This window comes from Nothobranchius furzeri, chromosome 18 (genome assembly GCF_043380555.1).
Source record: "Nothobranchius furzeri strain GRZ-AD chromosome 18, NfurGRZ-RIMD1, whole genome shotgun sequence".
In the NCBI taxonomy this organism is placed as follows: domain Eukaryota; kingdom Metazoa; phylum Chordata; class Actinopteri; order Cyprinodontiformes; family Nothobranchiidae; genus Nothobranchius; species Nothobranchius furzeri.
The window spans coordinates 16780804-16796814 of NC_091758.1; the positions used below are offsets into that span (position 1 = coordinate 16780804).

Sequence of the window (16011 nt, forward strand, 5' to 3'; positions counted from 1 at the left end):
GTGCCACAGCTGCGGCTGCATTCACCATACGGACCCCACGAGTCCCAGTGATCCCCACTGGACACCTGGGCACAGGTCACAACTTAATCAGCTGAAACTACTGAGAAATGAACTAAAGTCATTAGGATACTTGCACATCCTGAGGCGCTGCGTAACCATAGCAACCATATCACAGTGACTTTAAAGAGCAAGTCAACCCCTACCAGAGTCTAACTCCACTCCCACTTCATGTTTGAAAAATGCAACAAATGCTGTTGCCAGGCAGACCGAGAGGGCGGAGCCACTAACAAATACACACACACACACACAGGCTCACAATGGCATTGTGACATCATAATGTACCAGTTTACATCATAGCATACTTCTTAGCCAATAGCGGTGGCAGATTTAAATTAAAATACAGTGCAGAGTTTTTACCTGACGACGGCACAACACTGCCAGTTTTAGGCAGAATATTTAAATTTGAACTAAGATGCACTGAAGTGCCAAATTATTGACGACACGTGTCTGCAGCACGATTAGACACTCGTTTATTTAGTTTATCAGCAAAAAAAAGTTTATTTGGGGGTGACTTGCTCTTTAACCAACTACATGCTGAGGAAATGTAAACATTAAAGGTTGAATATGGAACACTTTAATAAAAAACTATATGTTTTGGAAACAAAACCTCCACGGGGTGTTTAGAGTTGTGCAGAATGAAGCTACAGTTAAAAGCTTTATTTTAATTAGAAAAATAATGAAACGGCATGACACTGGGTTTATGTTTACATCCACCAGCCAATAGAGGGCACCGTTGCGGGTTGTCAAACAGTCCGCTCAGCACAGCGAGGCTGGCACTGTGGAAAATTGCAGTCTCGGCAAGTCAAGCAGCTGCTTCTGAGCCCAGAAGATGTTGTTAGTTTAAGTGAAGTCTATGACAGGCGGACCCAGATATAACACTTCACGAGCCTGATGGCTGGAAACCTTGTTCTACTGTTGCAACTACAACCTCCACACACTAGATGTCGTCATAGTTTTTGTGTTCCATATTCCACCTTTAATGTGGAGGGTTTCAACTAAATATCAGCTAAAATGTAAAAGTAAACAACTGTAAACTGATGAAAATAAACAGCGGGGTGAAGAGATCCCCTGTCTGAGGTACTGTAACCGAGCTTTCTTTGATGAACCTTAGATTACATTTCAACACCATAAATTCTATCCTGATCAGACAGTTTTACCGAGATGAGAATATCTATGAATGAGCACAAGTGAGAAAAAAGTAAATGTGAGTTTCTCAGATAGGTGGATTATTAGTAGAGGCTTTACCGTGAATGCTGGAGCCAGAAGCAGCTGAAGGATGACAAAAGGCAGCGGCATCTTCACGGATCTCTTAGAAAAAAAACACAAACAATTCATCTTTACTAAAGCGGGCTCGTAAACACTGAGCAGCCACAGCAGCTGGAATGAAACAGGAAATGGTTTCAGTCTCCAGTCAACAGACACCAGCCGGAGCAGTGGGCAGGCTGCTGGAGGTCCTTGAGGAACCTTGTTTTGGCTGACAGGCTGCAGACAGCCCCTGCTGCCCTGCAGCGCTTCCTAAAACCTCTCCAAGTGTACACATCAGCTCGTGCAGCAGCACTTTTATAGCAGCTCGTCATCGGACCGTTTAGGGCTCATTCCCAGTGAGTCACTATTGTTGTAGCTCCTAAAGGCCTCAGGTCCTTACACGCTTTCATGCAACCTTCTCAGTCAGCAGGACAAGCACCATCTTGAGTCCTGAGTCCGGGTGTGAGACACACCTGAGTCTGGACAAGGAATTTCCGTAGTTGGTCGTGACTTCCTGCTACTGGGAAATCCTAAACTTCCCCAGAACAATGTTTGTTCACACACCTTCCACTATCTCCCCTTAAACCTCCCAGAGACCAGGGTGCAGTCATAACAGCTGCATTCTACAGCCTTTAGTTTCAAACAATTATTTTAAAAATACACTTTTCAAATAAAAAGTCAATTTAGAGTTTAATTCTAAATATCAAATAAAAATCAAATATGAGAAAATAAAGAGACACATTTCAGATGGCTGTAAAGTAAAAGTAGCAGGGTGAACAGCCCTCCTTTAAGGTTTCAGAGACCACGGGTCATTTATTATTATTATTATTATTATTATTATTATTATTATTATTATTATTATTATTATTATTATTATTAATAATGTAACAGATTTATAATGCTGAAGTAAACTGACCCAAAGGGATTCTGAACCCTCAGATAAGGGATCTCTGCAACCCACTTTGTCTTTTTTGAACAATTATATTAAATAAAAGAGCAGCTTTTAGATATAAAATGTTTTTGGACGCTGATTATAATCTGTAATATCTTGGCTGGCTGCTACAGCGAAGCAGATATTCAGACTCCAGCCTCACATTCCTCCTGATAGAGAATCTTTCTCGGTCTCAGGTGTTTCAGTGAAACACCAACTCATCCAGCTCTGCAGAAATGAATGTAGTAGAAGCACAACTCACCTTGTTCTGAGGTATTGAAACAGACACTTGACCCGCAGGACCAGGGTGAGCAGAACCGGACCGGAGCGGTGTTCTGGATGTGAGGAGGTTTGTCTGGATCGTTCTCTCCCAACAGGAGGCTGGCTCACAGTGGAGAAAGTTCTGTCTAATGGAGCTCCTGCTCCTCCCAGTGCCTTTTAGATGCTTCAGCACTCCCTCACCCCCTCCTGAGAGAGAGAGAGAGAGAGAGAGAGAGAGAGAGAGAGAGAGAGAGAGAGAGAGCATGCGAGTGTGAGTGTGATTACAGAGCATAAAAATAACAGCCAGTGTGTGTTCCTTTGACCACAGCCTTTCATCTTACTGTGAGCTGCAGTAAAACTGGACCATGTGGGTTCGGGCTGAGTTCCATTTCAGCCACAAATGAATCCCAAATGTTTCCTCCTGCTGGTTTTATGGGATGCTTTTTGTTTCCTTGTCGTGTTCATTTTCAGATGAAAACTTCGTTACATTTCGCCGTGGCAATGGACACTGAGTTCTGCCCCGTTTTGGATATTTAACACTTGGTCAGTTATTTGCTGTGTTGGGTTAACTTTAGTTAGATGTCTGGCTTTCACACCGAGTAGTCCTCAAGATTTAACAGTTGGTTAGATTTGGTGTTAAAAAATGGATTCAGCTTCAGGAAGTTTGTGCAGAAACTGGTGTTATTAGTGACATTTTAGCATGAAGAGGTGGAAAAATCAACCCAAAAAATGTGCAACACAATTTGGCCATCGGCTGACCACGATCGGAATCAGCAAAAGAAAACAGTTGACCTCGAGTCCTGACCCCAACTTTGGGAACTAATAGTCAATAGGGAAGAACTCAGATGTTCAGGAGAAGCTCAGAGGAGAGTTGCTGCTCCTCCTCATCACCAGAAGCTGGTTGAGGTGGTTTGGGTGCGTGGTAAGGGCGACCCAGAACTTGCTGCAGAGATTAGATCTCACACCTGATCAGGAAATCACTCAGAGTCCCTCTGGAGGAGCTGGAGGAGGTAACTGAGGAGAGAGAGGTCTGAAGAGGTGAACTGAAGCGGATGAGTGGATGAATTTTAGTTCACTTACAGATGTTCACCTGATATTAAACCACAAAAATGGTGCTTCAAATAAACAACTTCTTGAAAAATGCCAGAACCATGTAAACAAGACATAAAACTGATTATTTTAACATTTAACAAGAAAACCACAAGTTTCTTGGGAAACAAGATGTTCAAATGTTTCCCAGCATGTTGTCCAGAACGTTTTCAGCAGTGAGGAGCTGGAGGAGGTAACTGAGGAGAGGTCTGAAGAGGTGAACTGAAGCGGATGAGTGGATGAATTTTAGTTCACTTGCAGATGTTCACCTGATATTAAACCACAAAAATGGTGCTTCAAATAAACAACTTCTTGGGAAAAATGCTAGAACCATGTAAACAAGACATAAAACTGATTATTTTAACGTTTAACAAGAGAACCACAAGTTTCTTGGGAAACAAGATGCTGAAATATTTCCCAGCACGTTGTCCAGAAGGAATGTCCCGTTTTCAGCAGTGAGGCTTTAAATGTTCAAAACAAGCGCCACAATCACCAAAAATAGTTTTTTTTATTGGAAAATGTAAAAATACATCCTGGGTGTGATGTGTGTTCGTCTTTAGTGAGCTTTCTGGCTGACATGAGTTTTAGTTCTTCAGGAAACTTTTTGTCCCACAGCAGAGAGCCATGGAGACTCCTCTTAAACACAGAAAACCGTTTGTACACCAGAAATGACAACAACCATTCAGGGCCAGTATTCATTCTGTCATCATCATACATGCTACTCTGACTTAGAATTACAGTTGTTTACAGGTTTTTTCATTAATAATTACATACAATAGACCCAAAGAATCTGTATCTCCAGCGTTGGTCCTTCTAGATCACTGTAGTTCACCCTGACATGCCTTCAGCTTCTGGTCTAGATTCTGACTGAGAAAATGGCTTTCCATAAGTCCTCAGCAGTCCAATCCCTGGACTTTTACCAGAACACCAGTCTGTCCTTGACGGGTTTCTAGGACAGAAGCGGCTTCTTTGCTGCCCTTCTTGACTCCAGAGCATCCTAAGTCTTATCCCACTGAGCTATAGATGGACTCACACTTATGTTGGTGGAGCCCCGATCCGACAGCTAGACCAGCTTTAGGTCTCAGTTCTGCTGGACTTACTCTGGCTTCCAGTAGAAATTGGTTGTTGTTGGACTTTGTAATAAATTCTAATTCATCTGATCTCTTCAGATCATTTTGGGATTTTCATAAACGGAGATGTAGCTTAATAAAGCTAATCAAAACAACTGTTGGTCAATAATAATCAGGTGACTGATCTGTGAAATCACAATGTTATGATTATGTGTTTTAATGAATAACAGGACTAACTGAGCTAGACACCCTGATCCACATAAGATAAACACATGACACATTGTTCATTCATCCAATCAGAACTTCCGTTCTGTTGCGGGGCAGAGTTCTGTGGTGTTTAGTTAATCTGTCCACTCCGATTGGCTAAGATTCATAAACATCTAAGCTTAATAAAACAGAACAACGCCATTTTTAGTTCTGTTCCAACTCAAGTTCCAACGTGAGTTCGACCAGCTCTCAAATCCATCATCGCTAAGTGAAGTGCAGACTGGCCAGCTGTATTTTCTACTTTTAAGCTGAGAACTGTCAAACTGGAAAACTCTGTAGTTTTATCAACAAGACAACGGTTCCTTCAGAATAAAAGCTGAACTCTCTACGTGACGCTGACACCTGCTGTTGCTACTGGGAGTGGTAGACTGGTTTGTCGTGCTGCAGACGCTGTGCTATCAGTTCCGGCACCAAAGGAGGGTCCGAGGACCTGGCATTCCGGATCATACACGGGAGTCTCCGAAGGTACGTAGATCGGCATAGATGGCGTTTCATGTCTCTTCCTCCTGAAGTCCCTCGTGGTTAGTTAGTCAAAACAACATCTTGCCCTCAGTCTCGCCTCGTACCAGATGGAGATTCTGAACTGACACACACACCAACACTTTAGCATCACATCCATCTGCATCCATCGTTGGAGAGTTAGTCCTGGTGATTGTTTCGAATAATTATAAAATAAATATTCTTAAACGTCCCATATTTCTCTTTTCTTGTCTCTATGTCAATACAAAGTGTTTGAATAGAATTCCCTGTGGTAAAACAACCTCTTCTGATTCTAAGGTAAGGTTAACCTCTGTACCTTAATAAGTGTAAGAATATACCAACTATATTCCACTACAGAGATTAAAACTGAAGCAGTCCCAGTGCAGGTTGTTGAAGGACCAATGGTGACAGCTCCACGAGACAGCAGCTGAAGTAAAAAGTATTTTATTAATAATAGAAAACAAAAAGAAACAGCAGAAACTGTCACGAGGAAGAAACAGGATCTGACAAGTAGAGCATGAACCGGAGAACTATTATACTCAGAAGAAGTGATTGCTAAACAGGGACAGGTGAGCTTATTGCAGGTGAGAAACGTGACTGGAGATATCTTATGTTTTTGAGGAATACCAAACTCAAGCAGCTGTATTGTAACAGTATACCTCAAGAGTTGGCAGTAGAGAAACATTCGCCGCTTCTGCAGTGTGTGTGTGTGTGTGTGTGTGTGTGTGTGTGTGTGTGTGCTTGTGTGTGTGTGTGTGTGTGTGTGTGTATGTGTGTGTGTGTGTGTGTGTGTGTGTGTGTGTGTGCTTGTGTGTGTGTGTGTGTGTGTGTGTGTGTGTGTGTGTGTGTGTGTGTGTGCTTGTGTGTGTGTGTGTGCTTGTGTGTGTGTGTGTGTGTGTGTGTGTGTGTGTGCTTGTGTGTGTGTGTGTGTGTGTGTGTGTGTGTGTGTGTGTGTGTGTGTGTGTGTGTGTGTGTGTGTGTGTGTGTGTGTGTGTGTGTGTGTGTGTGTGTGTGTGTGTGTGTGTGCTTGTGTGTGTGTGTGTGTGTGTGTGTGTATGTGTGTGTGTGTGTGTGTGTGTGTGTGTGTGTGTGTGTGTGTGTGCTTGTGTGTGTGTGTGTGTGTGTGTGTGTGTGTGTGTGTGTGTGCTTGTGTGTGTGTGTGTGCTTGTGTGTGTGTGTGTGTGTGTGTGTGTGTGTGTGTGTGTGTGCTTGTGTGTGTGTGTGTGTGTGTGTGTGTGTGTGTGTGTGTGTGTGTGTGTGTGTGTGTGTGTGTGTGTGTGTGTGTGTGTGTGTGTGTGTGTGTGTGTGTGTGTGTGTGTGTGTGTGTGTGTGTGTGTGTGTGTGCTCCTCAGACAGATGCCTCAGTCAGAGAAGATAGTTACTCTCCATGCATGCAGGAAGTCCCGCTGGCTGATTTGACCTGCCAATCGCCTCTACTAGTAGGCATGAATTTGAGCCAGACAATCAGTCGGCTGTGGCGGTGTTGGGACGGTTCAGCCCGCAGCAGACCACCTTGAGAAAAGGGCTGAGAAAAACGACTAGTTGAGCACAGAAAAAAACAGGCTACCCTGATGTGAAGACTTTCTACCATAGCTGAGCGTAGTGGAGTGGGTGCAGGCTGCCCCGCCATCCAACACTACTGACGAAGAAGAAGAAATGATTGAAAGCTAAGGGAATCTGACATAATGCCATATTAGAACTGCTGATTTGCATCTTTACTTAATTCTGTTGTAAACCTACTATTTTTTAATAATACATCATGTTTAAGCAACAGAACCTCTCTAATTATAAGAAAGTTGTAATTAGCAAATACTTAAGCGTATTTTACATTATTTCATTTAGAACAATTAAACAGATACAGTAGGATGTGAAAGTTTGGACAGCCTTGTTAATCTTCAGGATTTTCCTGTATAAAATTCTGTTAAATACATCATATAGGACACACACACGGTGATATTTGAGAAGTGAAACAAAGTTTATAGGATTTACAGAAAGTGTGAAATAATTGGGCAGAAGCATAAAAGAGTAGATTCTCCTTTTGCAGAAATAACGGCCTCTAAACGCTTGCTATAGAACCTAATGAGAGTCTGGATTCTGGCTGAAGGTATTCTGGACCATTCTTCTTTACTAAACATCTCCAGTTCATTCAGGTCTGATGGCTTCTGAGCATGGACAGCTCTAACTCACACCACAGCTTTTCAATAATATTCAGGTCTGGGACTGAGATGAACTTTCCAGAACCTTCTACTTGTTCCTCTGCATGAATGCATTAGTAGATAATGAGCAGTGTTTAGGGTCGTTGTCTTGCTGAAAGATCCCGCCCTGATGCTGCTTCAGCTTTGCCACTGATTCCTGGACATTGGTCTCCAGAATCTGCAGATAAGCAGTCCCTGCACTGGCCACACAGCCCACGGCATGATGGGACCACAACCATGTTTTACTGTGGGTAGCAGGTGTTTTTCTTGGATTGCTGTGTTTTTGTTCCTCCATGTATAACGCTCCTTGTTATGCCCAAATAACTCCGTTTCATCAGTCCACAGCACCTTATTCCAAATGAAGCTGGCTTGTCCAAATGTGCTTTAGCAGACCTCAAGCTGCTCTGTTTGTGCTGTGGGTGGAGAAAAGGCTTCCTCTGCATCATTCTCACATACAGCATCTCCTTGTGTAAAGTGCGCTTGTGACGAAGTGGTAGGGATGATTTCCCATTTGTCCCTGTAATTTATTTCTGTAGTCTGCTGGCACTGTGATGGAGAATATTTTAACTGAAGTGTGTCTTAGTGTGAAAATGTTTTTTGTATTGTAAAAACAGTTTTGTCTTTTGTTTATGTTAACATTTAGGTACCTTTATGTGGATGTTTGTTTCCCTCTGGATTTAATGTTGGAGCACTGGTGATTGGGGTGGATTGTTTGCAGGTGTGGTTTGCTGGGGTATTTAAAGGAAGCCAGGTGGAGGCTTGGGAAGTTTTGTTTTTGTTATGTGGTGATCTGTAAAAGGAAAGAGGTGAAATAAATGCAGGAGAAGCATTTTGGCTCTCTGGAAAAATGTCCCTGTGCTGCAGTTTGCCTCTACTTCTTTCAACTTGAAGACCTTCTGGCTGCTCTACATTCTCACAGCGCTGAATAGTTGAACGATGCACAGAGACTTCATCTGCAGCAAGATGATGTTGCAGGTCTTTGGTGCTGCTCTGTGGGTGACTCTAACTGTCCTCACCAATCTGCATTTCTGTTTATCTGAGATTTTTCCTGGTCTGCCACTTAGAGCCTTAACTTGAACTATGCCTGTGGTCTTCCATTTCCTCGGCATGTTCCTGACTGCGGGTACAGACAGCTGAAATCTCTGAGACCGCTTTCTGGATCCTTCCCCTGAACCTTGATGGTGAACAATCTTTGTTTTCAGGCCATATGACGGTTGTTTTGAGAACCCCATGTTGCTATTCTTTAGAGAACATTCAAAAAGGAGGGAAACGTACTATTGGTTCCTTAAATACTCTGTCTCATACCTGGATTTACCTGTGAATGGAGGTCAAAGGTCACTGAGTGTACCAAACCAGTTTTGAGCTAAAACAATTAGTTCTAAATGTTTTGGAACAGTAACCAAATGTATGCACCTGCCAAATTTATTTAAAATAATTATTGCACACTTTTTGTAAATCCTATAAATGTTGTTTCACTTCTAAAATATCACTGTGTGTGTCTCTGATGTGACTTATTTAACCAAATGTTTTTATCGTAACAACCAACGATCTACACAGGAAAATCGTGAATTAACAAGGCTGGCCAAACCGAGGAGGGCGGACGAGACCAAAAACTCCAACTCTTACCAATAAGGTTGGATTCAGCTGAGATGGATTCTGATCTCGTCTCTGTCTGAGAGGACCAAGCCGCTGATGCTACCGGTCACTTCTCCCTCTCCCAGAATTTTCCTGGAACTCTGTTACACAGCTAATCTGGACCAGTAAACACCATCCCACTGGAAGAGTGTAAGCGTGAACAGAAGTCAGATCCTGTAAATTCCAGATCCAGTAGAACCAGTGTGCAAATGGGAATGATGAGACCAAACCAGCTTTAATATTTTCACGTAATCTGTAAACAGATTAAATCTCATGAAGCCATCAAATGTTTACAGGACATAAACTTGAGTGATTATTGTTGTAAACAAACATTTGACCACACGTGGGTGGATGCATGTGTTTCTCCTAGAGTCGTGTACTTCAGGTCGGAGGAGATGATCAGGTATTTTCTGCACAGACTAAAAACAGACCATCAACCTAAAACTAGCAAAGCAGCCTGTTATTTACATTCTGGCTTGTGTTTTAATTACAGAAGACTAACGAGCACAGTGTTGGGTAACGGTCTCAGACTTTTTTAAATAAGAGAAACTTTTAAGCAGAGTTTATATTTTCCACATCCACACCTCCATCATTAAATCGCTAAGTTCAGCCGATGCGTTTAAAAATAGCCGGAAGCCGCAAAATTACAGCTACGTTCAAATTACTCAGCTTTACATCCAACAACACGCTTCTATATGTAAAAACAGCTGCTCCCACTTCAGCTCAAGCCCACCCAGTACTTAAATATGCAGCAAGGACTTTTCCTCCATCTTGACTGGACTGGTTCTTCTCCTGGTGCTGTGCTCAGGTCCATCAGGTATCCCGGTTCGGCTTGGCCCTCAGAGCTGCCGGCTGAGCTTCTGGGCCTGCCGCTCCTTAGCGTTGAAGGCGTATTTGGTGTCTTGGAGCTGCTCTATGATCTCCTTGGCCTCCTTCATCTCCACAGTGAGCTGGTTGTACTTCTCTACTAGCTCCTGGTTCTCCCTCCGGAGCTCCACCACCAGCTGGCTCAGCTCCTCGCTCTGCTTCCCGCAGTGGACCTTCAGCTGCTCCATTTCTGACAGCGTCTCCTCCATGCGGCTCACCAGGCTCTCCAGCTTGTCTTTGGACATGTTGTTAAATAAAGTGATGGAGGCTTTTTAAACGTGAAGCTTTGTCTGGCGCTTTGAGTGGACTCTAATCCAGTCTCTGCAGGTCTTTCATGGAGCAGACGTTCCTCCCTGCTCAGTAATCCCTTTAGTGGAGTTATCTCTGGAAACCCTATCCTGGGACAGTCAGATTACCTCAATTTACTCAGATTAAAGGCCTACAGGGACATGTGATGTGTTCTGGCTGCACAGTTTGAATGGATGTGTGTTCCTCACCGGTTCTGGGTAGTTAATGTTTGTTTTTATCCCATCTAATGATCCAAATAACGACAGATGTGAAGAAGATTCAATTTGCTGTAGTTTTATTGGGATTCATAATCCCATTAAATGAAACTAAATAAAATTCTGTAAACTGATTATGATCGGGTCTGGGAACATCTGAGTGGTGGAACTATGGGACTTCATCTCAGCAGAACAGATGGCTGGACTCGAGGCAAACCTAATTCTGCAGAATTAACCCTGCAGTGTCAGGTTTCATCTCAGAAGGAGGCCTGAACTAGGAGCTAGGAGAAACATTCACCATGCTGTGTCTCCATCCTCCAGTCCAAACCGTCCCCGTGGTCAGAGCTAAAGCAACTGCTTCTCCAGGCAGCGGGCCAGTTGATCCCATCAACCAGATGGTGAGAGTGAGATGCCACCCTCATAGCATGCAGAGGAATTTCCCAGCATTCCCTCTGCCTGCTTTGTGTCAGTTACTAGGAGGGGCGGCCGGCTGCTAGTCAGTGATAAAGCAGAAGAAACAACCTCCTGTGACTCAGTTCTGTAACCAACCAGCCTGTGGGGTGTTGATCTGGTCTGGATTGTGACCTATGACCTCTGTATCAAAGGGCTGAGTATAAAGCATGAGAGGTTTGACTAAATAAACTGGACTGAGATGGGTTTAAGTTTATATTTGTGTTAGAATAAATCTGATTGGTTATTTTCATTCAGCCTAGCTGCTGGAGCAACAGGTGAGAAAAAAACGACGCCTCAGTTTACACACGCCGAGCGTGAAATGTGACTTGTTTATTTCCTGCTGTGACACGCATCTGTGAATAAGGTTTATGTTTGTGATCAGAGTTCCTGACTGAATGTGTGGGAGAATCTTAGTGTGAGGTTTGTGCTTGTGTTGGAGGGACAGGTGGGTCAGGGTCTGGCCGTGAGGCGTACTGGTCTGGTGCGCTGATCCTACACAAATACCAGACGTGTGATGGGAAGATGTCATACTTTCAAGAGTTGATGAATGAGAAAAATGAAAGACAATAACAAACAGAAGAGGTGACTATCGTGGACCAGAAAGTAGCAATTTGAAGTGAAGAGGGCAGAAGATGAAGAGTGGACGGACGGGAATTATCTAGGAGAGGTGGCAGCAGAGTTTTGATCAGGTTCTTCTAACAGGATCTTAGAGGGGAAGAGGAAGCCTGAGGAGTGGGAAAGCGTTTTGGTGCCAATTTTTCATAACAAAGGTGTGCAGGTTGCAGAACTGTGGCAAATAGAGGAATAAAGTCAATGCGCCATACGATGAAGTTATGAGATAAAGTAGAAAGTGCTAGATTAAGTAGCACAGTTTAATGCCAGGAAAGCGCACTGCAAGGGCTATTTTTGCTTTAAGGATGCTGCTGGAGACGTCTCCGTACAGAGAAGGACAATGAGAGTTGCACTGTGCCTTGGTAGATTTAGAGAAAGCTTATGGCAGGATGCTGAGAGAGGAGCCGTGGTGTATGAGGAGGTCTGGAGTGGCAGAAGATGTTAAGTGGTGTAGAACATGTCAGAGCAGTGAGAGCTCAAGATGTTGAGGTTCTCTTTAGGAGTGATGAGGATGGATAGGATCAGGGATGAGTCTATCAGAGGGATGGACAGAGGAGAGACAATGATGACACAGGTAGAAGGATGCTGAGGTTGGAGCCACCAGGCAGGAGGCTGAGAGGAAGACCAAAGAAGAGAGTTATGTATGCAGTGTAAGAGGACATAAGTTAGGTGGTGTAAGTGTAGAGGACACACACACACACACACACACACACACACACACACACACACACACACACACACACACACACACACACACACCTCTGTCTCATAGTGAGGACCCTCCATTGACTTCCATTCATTTTTGTGACTCCACTATGCCTAACCCATACCCTAACCATAAGTTACCAATGCTGATCGATTCCTAACCCTAACCTCAACAAAAACTTAATTCAAACCATACCTCAATCTCAAATTTGCCATTCTTTGCTAAAATACTGGAGCGTGTTGTGTATCTACAGCTTCAGTCTTTCCTTGCCCAAAATGACATCTTGGAACCATTTCTCTCTGGTTTTCGGGCTGGACACAGCACTGAAACTGCTATCTTAAAAATTCTAAATGATATATTTTTAGTAACTGATGCAGGTGAGGCTGTGGTTCTGCTGCTACTGGACTTAGCAGCATTTGATATTGTTGACCATCAGAATCTGTTGAATCGACTGGAACACTGGGTGGGGCTCACTGGTTCTGCGTTAGAGTGGATGAGGTCCTACCTCATGGATAGGACTTTCTCATTTCCCCTTATTCTTCAGGGGATGCTAAGCTTAGGTGAGGGGTTCCTCAACGCTCTGTTTTGGGCCCCCTGCTGTTCTCCCTCTGCTACCACTGGGACTGTTGTTTAGAAAACATAACAATAGTTTCCATCTCTATGCTGATGATTGTCAGCTGTACATGCCTGTTAAACAGGGGGCCAGAGATAGCATACAGCAGCTAGTGAATTGCCTCCATAATATTACCCAATGGATGGGTCCAACTTCCTTTCTTTAAATAAGGGAAAAACTGAAATAATAAGTTTTTTGTAATGACCAGACCGGAGAGACCCATGAAGACAACCAAGACACAGTAAGGCGCTTTAAAGTTTTTGTTATGGAGAACACAGAAGAATGTTGCCAGTCTGAAGGAAGGGCAGTAGCAGAGGCTTGGTCAAGAGGAGAGTGGGGGTCAGAGCTGGGGAGATCAGAGTAGTTCCAAAAGGGGCAGGCAAGAGGCAGAGTCCAGGATCCAGGTCAGAGGTCAGAAATCCAGGTAATCAGATGCATGAGATAAACCAGGCAGGGTGTAGACAAAGGGGTATCCGAAGGTCCAGAACAGAGTTGAGATGCGAGAGTCGAGGGTTAATTAATTTCAATTCAATTCAAGTTTGTTTATATAACGCCAAATCAAGACAAGACAAGAGTCTTCTCAAGGCACTTCACATAGTAAACATTCCAATACAGGTCAGTTCATTAAGCCAATCAGTAAAAAGTTTACTATATAAGGATCCCAGCAAATTGCATCAAGTCACTGACTAGTGTCAGTGAGTTTACAGCAATCCTCATACTATCAATCAATCAATCAATCAAATGTATTTATAAAGCGCCTTTCAAACATAGTGCTACTCAAAGTGCTTTACAGAATGACCCCAGATTCCCATAACAGGTTAAAAACATTAACAGACATATGCAAGCACACGCGCACGCACGCACACACACACACGCACGCACACACACACACAAGTAAAAATTATATTTGGCTGAGTCCAGATGAGCCAAGTAAGGTAAGGCAAGGAAACGCCATCAGAGGAGCCGTCTGCCCCGGCAGCATCAGGTCTTCCACACTAAGTCTAAGCAAGCATTTAGAGACAGTGGAGAGGAAAACTCCCTTTTAACAGGAAGAAACTTGCAGAGGTTAAGAGTGCTGGAGATCTACTGGCAAATGCTTTCAATAATCTGACACTGGCTTGGTGTTGGTCCTGGTGTTTTATAGGGAGCATTGCAGGTGGAGCTGATGAGGAGTTAATGCGAGACAGGTGGTCTGGATGAGGTTGATGGTGAGCTGGTTGTGGTTGCTGGGGAAACGGGGCTTGGCCAGAGCAGGGGCATGACAGATTTACTCCAAATGACCGCCAACCCCATGGATTGGACCTTTTGGGGCGACGGTAGCACAGGAGTTAAGTGCTCGCCCCGTAATCGGAAAGTAGCAGGTTCGAGCCCCCCTCAGTCTGTCGCTGTCGTTGTGTCCTTGGGCAAGACACTTAACCCACGTTGCCTGCTGGTGGTGGTCGGAGAGATCGGTGGCGCCAGTGCTCGGCAGCCTCACCTCTGTCAGTGTGCCCCAGGGCAGCTGTGGCTACTTCGTAGCTCATCCCCACCAGTGTGTGAATGACTGGTTGTGTTGTAAAGAGCCTTGAGGGGTTCCAGGGCTCTAGAAGGCATTATATCAAATACAGGCCATTCATTGTTGCTCCCCTATGAGAAGTCTGATTACAGACTTGGGTGTCAAGATAGACTGTGGTCTAAGATTTGATAGTCAGGTGAACTCTGTTGTTCGTTCGTGTCTCCATCAGTTAAGGCGTTTATCTAATATTAAGTCGATCTTAACAAAACAGGAGTTGAAAACTGTTGCCAAAGCTCCCTCTATGCTGGCTTGAGCCAGTCCTTAATGACTCGGCTCAAGCTGGTCCTAAACACTGTTGCCAGATTTCTGTACGGAGCACGTAAGTGGGAGCATGCCACTCCCCTCCTGACAGCTTTGGACTGGCTACTGTTGAAGAGTTGCATCTTGTTCAAAATCCTGGTCCTTATTTTTCAATCCCTGTCTGGATCACCGCCACCATATTTAGCCTCCCTGCTGACCCGTTATGTCCCTGCAAGATCGCTACATTCAGGTCAGAGTGACCTTTTGGTGGTACCGTGATCAAAGCATAAGTCTAGGGGTGATCGCGCCTTTGCAGTTCTAGGTCCTCCGCTTTGGAACAAACTCCCACAAGAAATCAAGCAGTCCACATCGCTGCCCACTTTTAAAGCGAGGCTTAAGCTGTATTTTAGATCTGTTTCTATTCACATTTTAATGCTTTTGATCACTATTCTTATATTGGTTTTAGCTTTTCTTGTTTCTCTGTATTTTATTATAGAGCTGTTTTATTGTGCTGCTTCTCTGCGCCATGTTCAGCACCTTGGGCCCCCTTGATTGGGGGTGGGACGGGGCTTTATAAATAAAATGAATGAAAGAAATACCCCTAAAACTTCTAAACTTTTAAAAAAGCGAGGACCACAAAAATGTCTTCTCTTTGAAAAATGACCTCACTCTGTTTGTTAAAACCTCATGATGGTCTTCAGTAGGTAGTAATTACGAGAACACACACACACACTTCGTGAGACGACACAACCTCAACAGGACATCGTGAACTTTTTTGACAACTTTGTTGTCCAGAAGGACGTCCAGAATAAAACCTCTTTGTTTCCGCGTCAGGTTACAGACAATAAGATGACAAAACATACTTTTAGTTTGTTTATTTAAAAAAAAAAAGAACAAAATCTGAATCAGAAGAGTTTTGCATAACACACATATATGCATGTGAAATACAGAATAAAGAAGCCACTCACCCAACCGCTTCCCTAAAACACCAAGGGAAAAAACACTTGAACAAATATTACGTGGTTGTTCCCTCCGGGGTCTCTAGTCTGCAAGCACCAAACCCAAATTCAGCAAAGAAGAAGCGTCAGTGCAGCTGGTCCTCTGGTACAATCGCTCACTCACCGAGTTTAGCTTTAAGTCAGACTTTTTGGTTTGTTTTCTGAGACTAAAAGATTTTCTGTGATTCATTTTGTCTTGTTTTTTACTAGAGCTAGTCCCTCTTCATCAGA

General features: G+C 43.7%; 1 protein-coding gene across 3 annotated transcripts in view; it reads right to left on the bottom strand.

Annotated features, from left to right (window-relative positions):
• paplna (papilin a, proteoglycan-like sulfated glycoprotein) overlaps positions 1-2777 on the bottom strand; it is a 26923-nt gene extending 24146 nt beyond the window's left edge. For 2 of the 3 annotated variants that reach the window (XM_054741887.2, XM_070547224.1), the window contains exons 1-3: positions 2499-2777; positions 1306-1368; positions 1-65 (exon numbers count right to left, since the gene is read on the bottom strand). The exon at positions 1-65 is cut by the window's left edge and continues 39 nt beyond it. In XM_054741887.2, the coding sequence (XP_054597862.2) occupies positions 1-65; positions 1306-1368; positions 2499-2762 (392 nt within the window). In that variant the 5' untranslated portion in view covers positions 2763-2777. The remainder of the gene's footprint in view (positions 66-1305; positions 1369-2498) is intronic. The other variant, XM_070547223.1, reaches the window with a different exon arrangement.
• Positions 2778-16011: the final 13234 nt, after the last annotated feature.